Here is a 19,688-nt window from a genome sequence, read left to right as displayed (position 1 = left end):
ATCCACGCCTTGGTCTTAACTAAAAATCTTAAAAAATCCACGCCTTGGTCTTAACTAAAAATCTTAAAAAATCCACGCCTTGGTCTTAACTAAAAATCTTAAAAAATCCACGCCTTGGTCTTAACTAAAAATCTTAAAAAATCCACGCCTTGGTCTTAACTAAAAATCTTAAAAAATCCACGCCTTGGTCTTAACTAAAAATCTTAAAAAATCCACGCCTTGGTCTTAACTAAAAATCTTAAAAAATCCACGCCTTGGTCTTAACTAAAAATCTTAAAAAATCCACGCCTTGGTCTTAACTAAAAATCTTAAAAAATCCACGCCTTGGTCTTAACTAAAAATCTTAAAAAATCCACGCCTTGGTCTTAACTAAAAATCTTAAAAAATCCACGCCTTGGTCTTAACTAAAAATCTTAAAAAATCCACGCCTTGGTCTTAACTAAAAATCTTAAAAAATCCACGCCTTGGTCTTAACTAAAAATCTTAAAAAATCCACGCCTTGGTCTTAACTAAAAATCTTAAAAAATCCACGCCTTGGTCTTAACTAAAAATCTTAAAAAATCCACGCCTTGGTCTTAACTAAAAATCTTAAAAAATCCACGCCTTGGTCTTAACTAAAAATCTTAAAAAATCCACGCCTTGGTCTTAACTAAAAATCTTAAAAAATCCACGCCTTGGTCTTAACTAAAAATCTTAAAAAATCCACGCCTTGGTCTTAACTAAAAATCTTAAAAAATCCACGCCTTGGTCTTAACTAAAAATCTTAAAAAATCCACGCCTTGGTCTTAACTAAAAATCTTAAAAAATCCACGCCTTGGTCTTAACTAAAAATCTTAAAAAATCCACGCCTTGGTCTTAACTAAAAATCTTAAAAAATCCACGCCTTGGTCTTAACTAAAAATCTTAAAAAATCCACGCCTTGGTCTTAACTAAAAATCTTAAAAAATCCACGCCTTGGTCTTAACTAAAAATCTTAAAAAATCCACGCCTTGGTCTTAACTAAAAATCTTAAAAAATCCACGCCTTGGTCTTAACTAAAAATCTTAAAAAATCCACGCCTTGGTCTTAACTAAAAATCTTAAAAAATCCACGCCTTGGTCTTAACTAAAAATCTTAAAAAATCCACGCCTTGGTCTTAACTAAAAATCTTAAAAAATCCACGCCTTGGTCTTAACTAAAAATCTTAAAAAATCCACGCCTTGGTCTTAACTAAAAATCTTAAAAAATCCACGCCTTGGTCTTAACTAAAAATCTTAAAAAATCCACGCCTTGGTCTTAACTAAAAATCTTAAAAAATCCACGCCTTGGTCTTAACTAAAAATCTTAAAAAATCCACGCCTTGGTCTTAACTAAAAATCTTAAAAAATCCACGCCTTGGTCTTAACTAAAAATCTTAAAAAATCCACGCCTTGGTCTTAACTAAAAATCTTAAAAAATCCACGCCTTGGTCTTAACTAAAAATCTTAAAAAATCCACGCCTTGGTCTTAACTAAAAATCTTAAAAAATCCACGCCTTGGTCTTAACTAAAAATCTTAAAAAATCCACGCCTTGGTCTTAACTAAAAATCTTAAAAAATCCACGCCTTGGTCTTAACTAAAAATCTTAAAAAATCCACGCCTTGGTCTTAACTAAAAATCTTAAAAAATCCACGCCTTGGTCTTAACTAAAAATCTTAAAAAATCCACGCCTTGGTCTTAACTAAAAATCTTAAAAAATCCACGCCTTGGTCTTAACTAAAAATCTTAAAAAATCCACGCCTTGGTCTTAACTAAAAATCTTAAAAAATCCACGCCTTGGTCTTAACTAAAAATCTTAAAAAATCCACGCCTTGGTCTTAACTAAAAATCTTAAAAAATCCACGCCTTGGTCTTAACTAAAAATCTTAAAAAATCCACGCCTTGGTCTTAACTAAAAATCTTAAAAAATCCACGCCTTGGTCTTAACTAAAAATCTTAAAAAATCCACGCCTTGGTCTTAACTAAAAATCTTAAAAAATCCACGCCTTGGTCTTAACAAAAAATCTTAAAAAATCCACGCCTTGGTCCTCACAAAAAATCTTAAAAAATCCACGCCTTGGTCTTAACTAAAAATCTTAAAAAATCCACGCCTTGGTCTTAACTAAAAATCTTAAAAAATCCACGCCTTGGTCCTCACAAAAAAATCTTAAAAAATCCACGCCTTGGTCCTCACAAAAAATCTTAAAAAATCCACGCCTTGGTCCTCACAAAAAATCTTAAAAAATCCACGCCTTGTTCCTCACAAAAAAATCTTAAAAAATCCACGCCTTGGTCCTCACAAAAAATCTTAAAAAATCCACGCCTTGGTCCTCACAAAAAATCTTAAAAAATCCACGCCTTGGTCCTCACAAAAAATCTTAAAAAATCCAAGCCTTGGTCCTCACAAAAAATCTTAAAAAATCCACGCCTTGGTCCTCACAAAAAATCTTAAAAAATCCAAGCCTTGGTCCTCACAAAAAATCTTAAAAAATCCACGCCTTGGTCCTCCCAAAAAAATCTTAAAAAATCCACGCCTTGGTCCTCACAAAAAATCTTAAAAAATCCTCGCCTTGGTCCTCACAAAAAATCTTAAAAAATCCACGCCTTGGTCCTCCCAAAAAAATCTTAAAAAATCCACGCCTTGGTCCTCACAAAAAATCTTAAAAAATCCACGCCTTGGTCCTCACAAAAAAATCTTAAAAAATCCAAGCCTTGGTCTTCACAAAAAAATCTTAAAAAATCCACGCCTTGGTCCTCACAAAAAAATCTTAAAAAATCCACGCCTTGGTCCTCACAAAAAAATCTTAAAAAATCCACGCCTTGGTCTTCACAAAAAAATCTTAAAAAATCCACGCCTTGGTCCTCACAAAAAATCTTAAAAAATCCACGCCTTGGTCCTCACAAAAAATCTTAAAAAATCCAAGCCTTGGTCCTCACAAAAAATCTTAAAAAATCCACGCCTTGTTCCTCACAAAAAATCTTAAAAAATCCACGCCTTGTTCCTCACAAAAAAATTTTAAAAAATCCTCGCCTTGGTCCTCACAAAAAATCTTAAAAAATCCACGCCTTGGTCCTCACAAAAAATCTTAAAAAATCCACGCCTTGGTCCTCACAAAAAAAATCTTAAAAAATCCACGCCTTGGTCCTCACAAAAAATCTTAAAAAATCCACGCCTTGGTCCTCACAAAAAAATCTTAAAAAATCCAAGCCTTGGTCTTCACAAAAAAATCTTAAAAAACCACGCCTTGGTCCTCACAAAAAAATCTTAAAAAATTCACGCTTTGGTCCTCACAAAAAATCTTAAAAAATCCACGCCTTGGTCTTAACTAAAAATCTTAAAAAATCCACGCCTTGGTCTTAACTAAAAATCTTAAAAAATCCACGCCTTGTTCTTAACTAAAAATCTTAAAAAATCCACGCCTTGGTCTTAACTAAAAATCTTAAAAAATCCACGCCTTGGTCTTAACTAAAAATCTTAAAAAATCCACGCCTTGGTCTTAACTAAAAATCTTAAAAAATCCACGCCTTGGTCTTAACTAAAAATCTTAAAAAATCCACGCCTTGGTCTTAACTAAAAATCTTAAAAAATCCACGCCTTGGTCTTAACTAAAAATCTTAAAAAATCCACGCCTTGGTCTTAACTAAAAATCTTAAAAAATCCACGCCTTGGTCTTAACTAAAAATCTTAAAAAATCCACGCCTTGGTCTTAACTAAAAATCTTAAAAAATCCACGCCTTGGTCTTAACTAAAAATCTTAAAAAATCCACGCCTTGGTCTTAACTAAAAATCTTAAAAAATCCACGCCTTGGTCTTAACTAAAAATCTTAAAAAATCCACGCCTTGGTCTTAACTAAAAATCTTAAAAAATCCACGCCTTGGTCTGAACTAAAAATCTTAAAAAATCCACGCCTTGGTCTTAACTAAAAATCTTAAAAAATCCACGCCTTGGTCTTAACTAAAAATCTTAAAAAATCCACGCCTTGGTCTTAACTAAAAATCTTAAAAAATCCACGCCTTGGTCTTAACTAAAAATCTTAAAAAATCCACGCCTTGGTCTTAACTAAAAATCTTAAAAAATCCACGCCTTGGTCTTAACTAAAAATCTTAAAAAATCCACGCCTTGGTCTTAACTAAAAATCTTAAAAAATCCACGCCTTGGTCTTAACTAAAAATCTTAAAAAATCCACGCCTTGGTCTTAACTAAAAATCTTAAAAAATCCACGCCTTGGTCTGAACTAAAAATCTTAAAAAATCCACGCCTTGGTCTTAACTAAAAATCTTAAAAAATCCACGCCTTGGTCTTAACTAAAAATCTTAAAAAATCCACGCCTTGGTCTTAACTAAAAATCTTAAAAAATCCACGCCTTGGTCTTAACTAAAAATCTTAAAAAATCCACGCCTTGGTCTTAACTAAAAATCTTAAAAAATCCACGCCTTGGTCTTAACTAAAAATCTTAAAAAATCCACGCCTTGGTCTTAACTAAAAATCTTAAAAAATCCACGCCTTGGTCTTAACTAAAAATCTTAAAAAATCCACGCCTTGGTCTTAACTAAAAATCTTAAAAAATCCACGCCTTGGTCTTAACTAAAAATCTTAAAAAATCCACGCCTTGGTCTTAACTAAAAATCTTAAAAAATCCACGCCTTGGTCTTAACTAAAAATCTTAAAAAATCCACGCCTTGGTCTTAACTAAAAATCTTAAAAAATCCACGCCTTGGTCTTAACTAAAAATCTTAAAAAATCCACGCCTTGGTCTGAACTAAAAATCTTAAAAAATCCACGCCTTGGTCTTAACTAAAAATCTTAAAAAATCCACGCCTTGGTCTTAACTAAAAATCTTAAAAAATCCACGCCTTGGTCTTAACTAAAAATCTTAAAAAATCCACGCCTTGGTCTTAACTAAAAATCTTAAAAAATCCACGCCTTGGTCTTAACTAAAAATCTTAAAAAATCCACGCCTTGGTCTTAACTAAAAATCTTAAAAAATCCAGGCCTTGGTCTTAACTAAAAATCTTAAAAAATCCACGCCTTTTTCATCACTAAAAATCTTTAAATGTCCCTACACCATAGGAAAACACTAGAGAATAAAACTCCTTTAGGTACCCACGATGCAATAAAACCCCTATAGACCTCCCATATTTGTCCCTATTGAAATATTGGTCTTAAAATACTTTTTCCCACATTGCCTGTGGCAACCCTCAAAACCCAACCAACGAATTTTCAAATGAATTGAGAAATTATGAGCATGATGGTGATATTTTTTCTAGCTTATGATGATTTATACGATAACATTGAATAGCGTCATTCTTTGTTATTGTTGCTGTTTGTAATTAATATTTTTTGGGATATACTTATGCACTTAGCTTAGACTGTGTCTTCCTTTATTTTGCCATTTCTGTATTCTTTGTTATTGTTGTTGCTTTTCAACACCACACAATTATTTCCCAAGAATTTCTTTTATTATTCTAGGCAGCGGCCAATTTTTGTTTGCATTACAAATCAAAAAAAGAAACGGATGTATGGAAATTCATACATGTCCGAATGACCGCAACGAACGAAAGAACGGACCCCTTGGTCTGACTATGCATACAAATGTTTATTTACATAAATATTTTATTGTAAATAATTTAGGTTTTTCCTAAAAAAACCAATAGCACAAGAACAGAGTTTTATTTCGGGTTCATAGCCTAGCCAACCAGCTAGCCATCCACATATCCAGCCAGCAACTATGTATGTATGTAAAGGGTATTCAAATCATGCACACAGGTTAAGCCGAGACCCATAACAATAGTAGATGTGCGTCGTTGAAAAAAAAGAAAATGCAAATGTGTACGAATTTTTATTACAAGTCAGAAACAGAATGAATAACAAAAGGCAAATAAATCCATCCATTAGAATGTTGAGTCAAGGTTATTTTTTTAAAGATTTTATTATACAAATCGCTACGGATTTAGAAATCCATACATAAAAGCAATTGTTGTCTGTTCGCTGAGTCGTTCTGGGAATATAGGTTATTGAGGAGTATATGATTATAGGGAAACATTATTCGTAATGGATTTTGGTTGCAATCTTCAATCTAAATATTTTGATTTGGAAACAGAAAATTAAAGTAAAAAATCAATAAACAACAATTAGACTATGCTTTAGTGAGTTAGTTCTACACAAAAGTATTAAAACGGGACCCTAAGCACTTTATGCGGTAAATACTTGTAGGCATCAGTCGCCAGGCCTGAAAGAGATATCCTTGGTTTCGGAAAGAAAATCTATAATTATTGTTTCCATACCATCTCTAACAATCAATCCCTATACCTTTAAAGCAGAAACCTCAGGGTTGCCGTGAAATTATAAAATATAAAATAAAATCGACTGTGTTTTATTAAACCCTAAGTTACCAATAACAACTCCTAGGTGTCTCCTGAATACTTGGTCCATCAAACTGCATGCCGTCACCATAAATGCCCGAAGGCGTAACCCACAAAACCAAAACTTGTACTGTACATTGTATAGCTTCCGATATAGGCAAAACACAAACTTTTTTGTTGATGGCTCACTTCCGAAACGTCAGTTGCTTTGTATTTGCGGCAAATCAGTTCCCCATTCGTGCACTCGAATCACTCAATCCGACACAATCAGACTTCAAATTGTATGAATCAGCTTTAATCCTAACATATATGGGGTTTAAAATCAGTATTTCGGTGAGGTAAATATCCTAAAAATGCTGTTTGCGAATGCGTAAATCCAAGTACAAGATCAATATTGTCGTCATACAGCTAGAAGGAACTAGAAAGACGCCACAAAATGACCTAAAGGTGAGGCACAGTATCGTAGATGCCTTGAGGCATTTCCATTTTTTAAGATGGTGACATTCAAAGATTGACGGTATCAGGATATGTACAAGAACTTGTGGACCCATAAGCCTAGCTTCGAGCTTTATCGATGTTCGGGCAAAATCGATTAGCCCATTCTTGCACTCCAACCAGTCAATCGGACATAATGAGACTTCAAATTCTGTGAAACAGATTTGATCCTAACATATGTGAAGTTCAACAAGTAAAAAAGTATCAGTCTTCTTTGCCGACAGAGATATACTCTCAGCCTGTGTGAATTGAAACGTCCATCTATTGACAATATCGAATCTACGGATTACGGATTTTGTGGCCCCTTTTTGGAATATGCCCAAACAAAAAAAATATATTTGATTTGAAGCTCAAAAGTGTTGCGGAGGATGCACTTGAAGTAATGGACCGACATGGTTCATTTTGGAAGTGGATCTAATTTTGAGAGTCATTTATTTTGATAGAAATTGATGATATCGAGCGTTTTTACAGCTTTCGGGCTATTTTCTCAGGAAATATAGACTTGTCTCTAATCAAGTAAAAAAGTATGAGTCGGCTTTGTCGACAGAGATATACGCTCAGCCTGTGTATATTGAAACAATTTTTTCCCAAAGTTCGGCCGGGCCGAACTTGTTATACCCTCCACCATGAGTTGTATTGAAGTAAAATGGAAAAAATATTTTTAATTCGCGTATGAAGAGGAAATTTCAGCAATTTCGGGAAAACAATGTGAGGCACCGTTCTATCGGGGGTATTTCAAAACGTCGATCTATACCGACAAATATCTGACGTAAAGTTTTTAGACTCAAAGAAAATTCAATACCAAATTTCAGCCATTTCGGATGAAAATGGATGCCACAATCTTCAAAATACCGAAAATTGGGAGGTACCGTTCTATGGGGACTATATGAAGGCGTGGATTTATACGACAAATTTAAAAAGGAAAGTTGAGAACGCCCCAACGATGTCTAAATACCAATGGGCCGATTCCGTACAGCGAGGCGAGTCGTGTCGCGTTGCCAAATGCAATTTTTCGATTCCGTATGGCAATATCGCCTGACGTCGTCAAATTTTGTCGCCGAAATGTTCATTTTCCGGCGACAACAAATTAGCTGTCGCCGTACATTTTTACTAACGAATAAAAATAAAATAAAAATAACTTGTTATCGACGATTATTTTCTATCGCTGTACGTAGTGCATTTTTTAAATTTTGTCACAGAGACGATAGACGACGCGACATGACTCGCCTCGCTGTACGGAATCGGCCCACAAATTTCAGCCATTTCGGATGGAAATGGAGGCCACAATCTTCAAAATACCGAAAATTGGGAGGTACCGTTCTATGTGGGCTACCTAAAGGCGTGGACGTATGCCGACAAATTTATAGGGGGAAGTTGTATACCCCCAAAAAAAAGGCTATATACCAAACTTCAGCCATTTTGGTGGAATATTGAGGCCATAACGTTCAAAATACCGAAAATCGGGAGGTACCGTTCTATGGGGGCTATATGAAGGCAGGGGAGAAGGTTTTATATCCCCAAAGTAGACTAAGTACCAAATTTCAGCCATATCGGTGTGATAATGAAACTAAAACCTTCAAAATACCGAAAATCGGGAGGTATCGTTCTATGGGGGCTATATGAAGGCATGGACCGATACCGACAAAACTCAAGGGGAAGGTTTTATACCTACAACGTAGACTAAGTACCAAATTTCAGCAATTTCGGCGTGATAATGCAGCTAGTACCTTCAAAATACCGAAAATCGGGTGGTACCATTCTATGGGGGCTATATCAAAACGTGGACCGATATAGCCCATTTTCAATACCAACCATCCTGCAAGTAATAAAAACTTCTGTACCAAATATTGACTCATTATCTTTAAAATTGCGAGCTGTATCTTGATTTCAACAGACAGACAGACGGACGGACGACATGGTTAAATCGACATAGAATTTTATGCTGATCAATAATATATATACTTTATAGGGTCTCCGACGAATATTTCGATGTGTTACAAAGGGAATGACAAATTTAATTATACACTCCATATGGTGGAGGGTATAACAAGTCAATAAATTGGACTTTTGTGAAACATTTTGGAATTTTGGAGGGTATAAAAACGTATGTATTTAGGGGGTTTTAAAAAATGTGGGCGTATGAAGCGACAAAAATGTTGATTAGGATTAAAGATCAAAAGTTTTGCGGAGGATATACTTAAAGGATGGGTGGATCTCCACCTTTTACACCCTACGGCTGTTTTCTCAAGAAGTATGAACTTTTACCATCGTAATTGAGGCAGCGAATGCAAGTTGCTTCAACAAAAATCAAAGTGATTCAAAAGCAGGTCTTCAAGAGAAGTTATCCGAAATTTTGTGTGAGAGGTACCAGATTGAGTGGACAAATATATTCCATATTTGAACCTGATCTATATCTGGTAGATATATAAAGTATGGACCAAATCGGCCACTCCCTTCAAGAGTTACCGTACGAACAAATTTTCCGAACATTTTTGAACTTTTGTGGGGGAGGTACCTGAAAGAGTGACCGATATGGCTTATCTTCGAGCTTAAACCATTTTTGGACAAAATATTACTAAGACCAAATTTTGGACCGAATCGGCAGATCCGTTCGAGAGTTATGTTGCGCTCCAACCACCTCACACGGCATCATAGGGTTATTTTTTTGCAACTTTCAGGCTATTTTCTCAGGAACTGTGGACTTACCCCTGATGAAACTTGTACCGTCGTATGAATAAAAGTTGCTAAAACAAAAATCAAAGCGATTGGAGAGATGGTCCTAAACTGAACTTTTCCGAAATTTTGTGTGGGAGGTACCCGATGGAGTGGACCGATTGAGTCCATATTGAAACCTTATTTAAGTCTGGTACACATTTTACGATGGCCAAAGTATGGACCAAATTACGAAAGCCAAAATTTGAACCAAATCGGTTCATCCGTTCGAGAGTTATCGTCAGCCAGACAGACAGACGGACGGACATTGCTCAATCCATTCCAAATTGTCTGACACACATTTCGTCCAAACATACTTGGGTTCCAAAACCATTATTTCGATGAGGCACATTTTGCCCGTATGAAAGTGTATATGGTACAAGTAAAAAAGTATCAGTCGGCTTTGACGACAGAGATATACCCTCAGCAAGTGTATATTGAAACAATTTTTGCCAAAAGCGTATGTATTTAGGGGATTTTAAAAATTTTGGGCGTTTGAACCGACAAAAATGTTGATTAGGATTAAAGATCAAAAAATTTGCGGAAGAGATACTAAAAGGAATAGATCGACATTGACCATTATGGAAGTAGATTTGGAGCCACTACGTACTCGTATGGTGCTTATAGGGTTTTTACACCCTTCGGGCTGTTTGCTCAAGAAGTAGGGACTTGCCCCTGAAAAAAACTTTTACCGTCGTAATTGAGGCAGTGAATGCAAGTTGCTTCAACAAAAATCAAAGTGATTCTATATCAGGTCTTAGAGTGAACTTATCCGAAATTTTGTGTGGGAGGTACCGGATGGAGTAGACAAATATAGTCCATATTTGAACCTGATCTATATGTCGTAGATATATTAGGATGTGTAAAATATGGACCAATTCGGCCACTCCCTTCAAGAGTGACCGTACGAACAATTTTTCCGAACATTTTTGAACTTTTGTGGGGGAGGTACCTGAAGGAGTGGACCGATATGGTTTATCTTCGAACTTAAACTATGTTTGCATAAAATATTACTAAGGCCAAATTTTGGACCGAATCGGCACACGGTGTTATAGGGGTCTTTTGCAACTTTCATGCTATTTTCTCAGGAAGTATGCACTTGCCCCTAATGAAACTTGTACCTTCGTATGGGGGCAGTGAATACAAGTTGCTAAAACAAAAATCAAAGCGATTCGAGAGATGGCCCTAAACTGAACTTTTCCGAAATTTTGTGTGGGTGGTACCCGAAGGAGTGGACCGATTGAGTCCATATTAAAACCTTATTTAAGTCTGGTATACATTTTATGGGCAAAGTATGAACCAAATCGGTTACTCCCTTCAAGAGTTATCATGCGCACAAATTTTCCGAACATTTTCGAACTTTTGTGTGGGAGGTACCGGAAGGAGTGGACCGATATAGCCCTTCTTCGAACTTAAACTAAGTTTGGGCAAAATATTACGAAAGCCAAAATTCGAACCGAATCGGTTCATCCGTTCGAGAGTTATCGTGCGCACCAGCAGAGAGACAGACGGACGGACATTGCTCAATCGACTCCAAATTGTCTGAAACACATTTCGTCCAAACATACTTGGGGTCTAAAACCATTATTTCGATGAGGCACATTTTTCCCGTATGAAAGTGTATATACCCTCGTTAGCATAAATGCTGAGGGTATAAAAATCACGAAAAATGGCTTTTATTGAGCTTTACAACTGGGGGTATCATTTTAAGGCTAAGCACCCTAAAATGTTGGCTTACATCCAGTGTGAAACTTGGTCGTAAATTGCTTATAATTTTTATAGCATGTAGTCCTTATAATTTATATTGCTCTTTCATTTTCACATATTTTGAAAGCTTAAAGATTTTCTCACGCGGAAGAATTCCGTCCAGAATATACTCGTGCAAAAAAGGAAAACCGACAAAAACTTTCTAACTTTGCTATTTTTCAATGTAAGATTCGGCAGAAACAATAGTGATATGTTCGAATGTATTCGAACGAATGCCCTTTCTAATGAATATGTAAGGAAAAACTAACACAAAATATAGAAAAAAGTTAAAAATTTGTGCACATTTTATTCATTTTAGTGAATAATACGTCTGTAGTCGACCCGGAGTCGGAGTCGTGAAAAAAATACGTCTGGAGTCGGTGTCGTGCAAAAGATACCTCGACTCCAAAACCCTGCACACTACCCATTAATATAATAAACATTTTTGCAACCTACATCCTTTCCATTAACAGTTATAAATAAAGTTCCGCTAAAGTGATCATATTTCGCACTATGCGGCGTATGATTTATAGAAATTATTTTATTTATGGCAGTCATACGCTATGGAGTATAACTATAATTAATTCACCTTATTTCAGAAGGGTGTCACCGTGGTGCAATGGTATGGACGCCCGCCTTGTGCGCCGAATGTCGGTGGTTCCATTCCCCGGCCAGGCAACATCAAACATTTTCAACGGTGGCAAAATACCCCTCAGTAATGTTGGCGACATTTCCTGAGTATTTCAGCCTTGAAAAACTTCTCCACAAGTGGTGCCTTAAGACACGCCGTTCGGAGTCGGCGATAAACAGTAGGTCCCATATCATTGAGCTAAATATGAATGGGGGTGCACTCATTGATATGAGAGAAGTCTCCCTTGTCCCGTATGGGATGTTGTGGAATAATGTTTTTTTGTTGTTGTTTTTTTTATTTCAGAAGCACTTTCAATGGTTTAGAATTTTTCATCGATTTCATTCATCCAAAGACCAATGAAATGTTAACCTTTGTATACTTGGAAAGTCTACAAAGGAGATATCAAAATGCGTATATAGTAATATTGAATTTTTGGCCGACGAAAAGAAATCCAGTTGTTCAAATCAAAATCGGGAAGCTCGATTTTTACCGTATACCTATGGTCTAGTGGCCTTTTTTGCTCAGTACAATCCCAAGAATCATAAACGCGAAGCGCCCATTATGATTTTTTTTCTTCCATATTCTTTCTCTTTCTCTTTCTTCATCCTAATATCCGCCCTTGGTGTCGTTTTCCCACGCATGTTGTAATTTTTGGGGCAGTGTTCCCTTAGGTGCTTCTTTGATTTGCCGTATTTCTCTTCTACTTACTTCACCTGGTTATGTTTTAGGATGATCGTAAATATACACATCCATATTTCCTTTCATCGAATATTAATGTTAATGGTGAAGAGTTTTAAAAATATTCTACGTATTTTTAAATTTAATAACCTGTCGTAAAGTCTTTACCAAGAATTTAAACCCCACATTTTTAAAAAAGTCTTTAATTTTTTCCATGATTTTGTAAGCCAATAAACAATTCCATGAAACCAATACTCAGCGACGGTAAATGTTTATGCCCATTTCTCCATACCCAAGTATGCATACAATCAACGAAAAAACCCAACACATATCACAGAATACAAATGCATTTGCCGACGGCAAATCATGTAGCAGCACTGCATGTATGCCGCCGGAAATCTAAACAACGACGGAAACACATTCTAAACAGCCAAATAAAACGAAAAGCGGAAGTTAATGTTTAGATTCCCAACCAAATAAAACCACACGCAATCACACACACACGCATGCAATGCGGCGACGGCGATTATCCCAAAACAGGAAATAAAAACACAATTAAAGATTTAATTTTTGGTAACATTTTTTGTTTGTTTTGTCCATAGCGAACGACGGAGCCTGGGTGAAAGAGCCCCTCGCCGTCTATGACAAATGTAACATTATTTTCTTTTATTTACTCTCATTCCTTTTTTTCAATCTGCTTCTTTCTCTTGTTATGCATTCATTCTTGTTTTTTTTTACTATGTTCTTTTTTACTTATAATTGGTTTGTATTCTTTTCATGCTAATGGATTTTTTTGCAATAATTTTTTCCATTATAGTTCTCTTGGTTTTTTTGTTGCTTTTGTTGGGGGGATATAATAATTTAGAGATGTTATTTTTTAGAGATACAATGATGCCAAAAAACTTTAAGGTTTACAGAGAGATAGAAAGAGAGGGGGGTTGGGAGGAGGGGTTTCTAGGTTGACATGTGGAGGGGAAGGGTATACATATTTAAGTTAATAAGGTGGTGGGTTAGTTTAGGCTATTTTACAATATTTAAGGGGGATGGGGAGGGGGAGTTTAAGGTGATTATGAATATGGAATTTTGAATTTTTGCGACTAACATTCTTTTTTTTTGGGTTTTTGTAAGGAATTTTGGAAAGGGAGAGGTTTACAATTTTATAATTTGTTATTATTATACTTATAGTTTGTATTTTAATAATTATTAATATATAATATATATAGTTTGGGGTTTTTTATATATTAATTTTTATTGTTTTTGTTTTTTAAATTAAATTAATTACTAAAAAATGAATTATTTTATAACAAATATCACTACCATACGTTTTGTTTTACGTTTGTTTATGTTCTGTTTGTTTGTTGTATTTTCTTTTTTTAATATATATTTATATATATTTATGTTGTTGTTGATGTTGTTTGTTGCCTTTTTTGTCTTGCCTGTCTATGTCTTTCTGGGTTGTTGCATGCATTTCTCTTAGTATTTTTTTTATTTTTATTTTTTGTAATAATTTTGTTGCTATTTTTGTGTCGGTCTAATTGTTTGTTGTTATGCTTAAATAATTATTATTATTAATTTGTATTTTTATTCATGTTATCATTATTATTATTAGGTTTTAAATTGTAAACTAATTCCATAGATTTACAAATAATTACTTTTTTACTTCGTTTTATATTTTTTTGATAATAATAATTTTATATTTTCATTTACCTTGTTGTGTTTTTGATTTTTTTTATTATTTTTCTTGTGTTTGTATTTTTATTTAAGCATTAACTTTTTTATGAAATTTTTCCAACAGCATTATTTGGTGGCTAACATGGTTTGTCTCTGGTTGTTGTGGATGATTAGGAATAGTTTCCAATTTATTCTTTTGTTTTAAATGTGTGGGGCATATTGTAAAATTTACTTTTTGTTTTGCATCATTTAATACAATTTTCATGTCATTTTAAAATAAAAAAAATAATTTTGTTTTAATCTTAAACTTTTTGAGATTTATTTAAAGGAAAATTTCTTATTTCTTCCATAACAATCAGCATAGATTTTTTTGTATTATTTTTAGTATAATTTTAATTTGTTTTTTTTTTCTACTTTAAATTTAGAAAATTTAAACATTAACAGAATTCCATTTAAAAATTAAAAAAAAAAAAAATATTTTTAGATTAAAAAAATAATAATAATATTTAAACACTTTTTAATTTGTACAAATAAAATCACAATAATGCCAGTTGAAATTTAGGGTTTGGGATTGATGGGCTGTGGTGGGGTTTGGCTTCAAATTTTCATTTTTGCTAGACATGATAATGAAGGCGGCATCTAACTGCTGGCTGCATCTGCAGTTTGGGGTAAAGTTGCAACAACACCTACAATGCCTTTTTAGCAACAAAACAATTCTTGTTTTCACTTTAAATTCAATTCAGCCGCTACGGGGCTACGTCTCTACGGCTGGCATGGTGGCATTCATTTTTCCGTCGGCATTTGTCTTCCATGGTTGGAGAGGGGAAAAAGTTGAGTCTTTTTTTGTTGTATTCAAGAGGGGGGAGTTTGTTTTTTTGTTGTAGTTTTTTATAAGTGTTTTTTTACTAAGTAAAGCTTTTTTCCTTATACATTAAAGATATATATATAATAATATGTACAGCCTTTCTAAGAACTTTTCCCTCCCCAGGTTGGACCAGGTGCCAAATTTAAAGCCAAAAACGCACGCCTTGCAATGCCATAAGATATATTCATTCCTCATTCCTGGCTGGTTCCTTCCACACCATCTTCGGCTTCATTCATTTTATATATCACTTATGCTGCTGCTGCCTTATCTTAGAGAGTTGCGAATAATAATTACAAAAAAACAATCTTTTCATTCTTTGGATTCATATTTCGTTTGAATAACTTAAAGAGATGCGGAGAAGGAAGAATGGGAGGAGTAAGCAGGATCAGGAGAGTGAGTGGTAGCATTAACATTAGCCTTTGTCATCCGGAAACGGCTTCGTCGTCGTCGTTGTTCTTGTTGTGGTCATCATCATCAACATCCCACTTGGCGGCGGCTCTGGAACTCAGTTTTATCACACATTATAACAGGAGATTTGTTGCAAATGCTGGAATGATGGTGTTGCTGTCACAGCTGCGGCGGCCGCTGTGGCTGCTGTGAATTGGGGAAACGTTTGTTGCAAATTCGCCACTGCCGCGGCACTTGATGTGGCTGCCAAATATGGATGCATACGCTGAGATCTCAAGTATTGTCGATATTTGCCACTGATCTTTTCCGAATAGTGTTGCTGTTGTTGCAGCTGGCTATGTTGTTGTTGGCTGTGCTGGGAGTGATGTTGCTGTTGTTGTTGATGATGTGAGGTCATGGCTGCGGCTGCAGCAGCTGCTGCCGCCGCCGCTGCTGCTGCTGCAGATGTATGGCTTTGTTGGGAGTTGGGCACAATTGTTGTTGCATAATGGCGTGCATTTGCTGAACTTTGGTTGTTGTTTAGTTGAGGCGTGGCCTCAGGACCAGCCTGATAATTACTAGGAACTGTGGCCATTGGACTACGGTCCATCATAAGATTAACATTGGCTGAATTGCTGGAGGCAACAGTGGCAGCCACTGATGCCGTGTCTCCTGTATTCCACAGAGAACCCATGCTTAGTTGTTGTTGTTGCTGCTGTTGTTTGCTAGAGGCTCCATAAATACCACTACCCGAAATCATGGCATCCCGCTTGCCAACATTATTGGCGGCGGCAGCTGCTGCTGCGGCATTCTGCATTTTATTGGAACTTTGTTGGCCATAATTCAGATGGGCTGGAGTCATGGAGCTACGGGCAGCAATTGCTGCAGCAGCCGCCAAATGATCCCATTGATTGGAGGCATTTTGTTGTTGTTGCTGCTGCTGTTGTTGTTGTACTAAAAGGTGACTTTGGCTTGATCTTTGCTGTTGCTGTTGGGCCGCTGATGTCGCCCTTTGTGTGGAACGTAAATAGGAGGAGGCATTGCTGGCATTAGTGGAGGTTTGCTGGTGATGTTGCTGTTGTTGCTGCTGCTGCTGGTGGCTAACCACTACTGGGTAGTGGGCCTGTTGCGACATTTGTGACATTTGTTGTTGTTGCTGAGATTGTTGATTATGCCTGAGTTGTTGCTGTTGCAAATGTTGTTGATACTGTTGGGCAGCTTGTACAGCCTGGCGTTGTTGTTGTTGCTGCTGCTGGTGTTGTTGTTGCTGTTGGTGATGTTGCTGCTGTTGTTGTTGTTGTATAACCTGAGTTTGTCTGGCCCGCCGTGATGACGACGTTACCACTGAGTTTTGGGAGCTGGAGTGTGTGAGGGCAGCAGCTGCAGCCGCTGTATTCCTGGCCGCAGCCGCTGTGGGCATATTATTTACAAAAGGACTACGCCTTTGCGATTCCATTTTACGGAAATAACATGGGTGTATCATCAACAGAGGCTCAACACGTTGCCCCGCTGGTGGTTTGGGCTGGTTGGGCAATTCATATTCCACACTGCAGTCCACATGCAGAGGTATTGAGTAGTCTTTGGCCGGTGACGTTGTGGACGCACTGTGGGCTGTTTGTTGTGAGGCGGGTGTTGAGGCTGATACTGATGCGGATGTGGCTGCTCCTGCTGTGGCAGAGTTGGAGGCATTTTGGTTACGTTGCTGTTGGCTGGCAGTAGCGCTGGCTAACACTGATGCTGATGAGGAGGCGATGGCGGATGTGGCGGAGTTAACGGCGGCGGCGACACCATTTTGATTAGCCGACGCCGCCATCGTTGACATTCTGGATGCCGTTGAGGCATTGTGTGAGTAATGACTGTGGGTATTATGATGCGCTGAGGAGGTGTTTTGCTGGTACAGGTGTTGCTGTTGCTGACTGTGGTGTTGGCCATGATGCTGGTGCATCAGGGCGGTTTGTGTTTGGGCCAAACTATGAGAGGCCAATGAGGCCATGTCATAATTGGCGTAACAGGCTGCCATAGTCATGTTGCTGGTGTTTTGCTTATGAAGCTGGTAAGCCGAGTTGACAAAAATGACCGGTAGACCCTTTCACCGAAGATGAGGAGGGTTTGTTGTCAAATTTAGTTATGAGCTCACAGCGTTTCGAAGTGATTTCGAGCTGATAGTGAACATTTAACACTGACACTTTCTCTATTGTTTCAACACTTTGTTCAAAACATTTTTAGTGATAATTTTTGTGTTTTGGAATAGGAGGATGAGGTTGTTTTCTCAGGGGAGTTATGTTGGATAGTATTTTTCTAGCAAATTTTTAATAACTTCTTTTTTTTCTTTCTTGTTGTTTTTTTTTTTCTTAACAAATTGGCACTGGTAATCCAAGCTTTTGTTTTATTTTTTGTTTGTTTTTAATATTGTTGATAGTTGTTGTTGTAGTATGTAGTTGTTATTGAACAAATTTTATATATATAATATAGGTAATCCACAGGGCTATTATATATATAGGCTTTGCTATTGTTGATTAATAGGCGGATTTTTGTTGTTATATTGTTACTGATTAATTATATTGATTAAATTTGTTGTTGTTGTTGTTGTCGTAGTAGCAGGAACGTTAATCCATGAAAGTGTAAAATATGTAACTTGATTTTTTTTTTTTGTTTAGCAGGTATTCTATGTGAATTTTTTGTTGTTGTTTTATTACTTCTCCTTGTTATTTATTTTTTTGTTTGCTTTTATTAGACCCGTATTTTAAATAATATTTTTGTTGTATTGGTATTGGTTATATTTTTGTTTTTAATATAGTTTTAATCAGTCTTTATATTATGGTTGTTGGTTGTTATTATTATAAAAAATTAGGGAATTTTTTTATAATGTTTTTTGTTTAATTTTATTTTTGTTGTGTATTCAGTCTTAAGAATTTAGTTTTTTTTTCTTTGAAATTTACAAAAGAAAGCTGCTTTACAGAGACGACGCGACGGCAGAAATGTAGTTGGGCTACTATTTTTTTTTTTTTGGCTTCCAAAATTCTGAACGGGCGTTTTCTTTTGCTGAGTTTTATTCTTGTGTGTTTTTTTACAAATTACGGTAATTATTGTCCGTCCGTTTACCACGAGCAGCTTTAACGTTATGGAACAGTCGAAGAAACAGAGACGTTAAATTGCTTCGAATGCGTTACGTTGTAAGCGTTTAACATAAAATTGCGTTATGATGGCGTTGGTGAGATGATTGCGGCTCACTTGGCGAGAGTAAGTTTTTTGTTTTGGCTTGATGAGAGTTCTAGGCAATTCTCATCAGCATGTTCGCGCAACTCTCTCGCTCTCTGTTTCACACGCGCACTGTATTCGCTCTCTGGTCACAGTTTCACTCGTAGTAATTGAGTGTTTTTGCTCTCAGTGATAATTCTCTCTTGAGTGATTTCTTGAATTAACTCAATTAAATTCTCACACACACAATTGTATATTTTTGCTCTCTTGATTTTCTTGCTTGTGCTCTCACAAAAACAACTGACTTGGTTTTTCTTGTTGTTTCTTTTTGATTTTTCACTAAATTTTTAAGACGCTTTTTAAGGTCTTTTCTTCAATTTATCCTTTTTTGTGGAATTTTCCAAAAATTTACTTTTTTTCTTGTTGTATTTTCTTTAAATATCACAATTTGTTGTCAAATGAATTTCTTTGTTTGTTTTTGGAATCTTGTTTTTTTTTTCTTTGCATATAAAAATAAGTTTTCTTGTTGTTATTATGTTGTTTTATAGTAGATACAGATATTTAACGCGTTTGTGTTACGAGCTCTTCGCGTTGTTGTTGTTATTAAATGTTTGTTTATTGTTATAATGTTTTATGGAAATATTTCAAAATTTCTTGTATGTTTACGGCGTCTCGTTATCGTTCTAACAAACGTAAAGGCGTCTTTATCGTACGAGCTCTCTCAACTGACTGAGCTGTCAACGTCAAACATTTACAGCATATGAAATTTTGTTTGTTCGCACACACACATTCTTTACCTGTTTCTCTCGCCCCATGTCCGAAAACCCAGAAGTAGGCACCAAACAATGTGTATGCCACTCTCAATTGGTGGTAGTGGTTACTCTCAATGTGCGCCCCAACAATCATCTGTTTTTTCGGCCTTTACCTAGAACAACATTTGAGTA

The 19,688-nt window shown here is 36.0% G+C and overlaps 1 protein-coding gene and 1 long non-coding RNA gene across 2 annotated transcripts in view; one reads left to right on the top strand and one right to left on the bottom strand.

Moving 5' to 3' along the window:
• LOC141394103 (uncharacterized) overlaps positions 1 to 19,688 on the top strand; it is a 590,278-nt gene that overhangs the window by 554,891 nt on the left and 15,699 nt on the right. The gene's annotated exons all lie outside the window — the stretch shown is intronic.
• Positions 13,366 to 19,636, bottom strand: corto (centrosomal and chromosomal factor corto). Its single transcript, XM_073967921.1, has one exon. It carries the CDS (start codon positions 17,570 to 17,572, stop codon positions 15,674 to 15,676), a length of 1,899 nt encoding a protein of 632 aa, XP_073824022.1. The 5' UTR covers positions 17,573 to 19,636; the 3' UTR covers positions 13,366 to 15,673.

The sequence above is a fragment of the Musca autumnalis genome, unplaced genomic scaffold (genome assembly GCF_047663935.1).
Source record: "Musca autumnalis isolate F117 unplaced genomic scaffold, ASM4766393v1 scaffold_1, whole genome shotgun sequence".
In the NCBI taxonomy this organism is placed as follows: domain Eukaryota; kingdom Metazoa; phylum Arthropoda; class Insecta; order Diptera; family Muscidae; genus Musca; species Musca autumnalis.
This window is presented reverse-complemented; position numbering and strand designations above follow the sequence as displayed.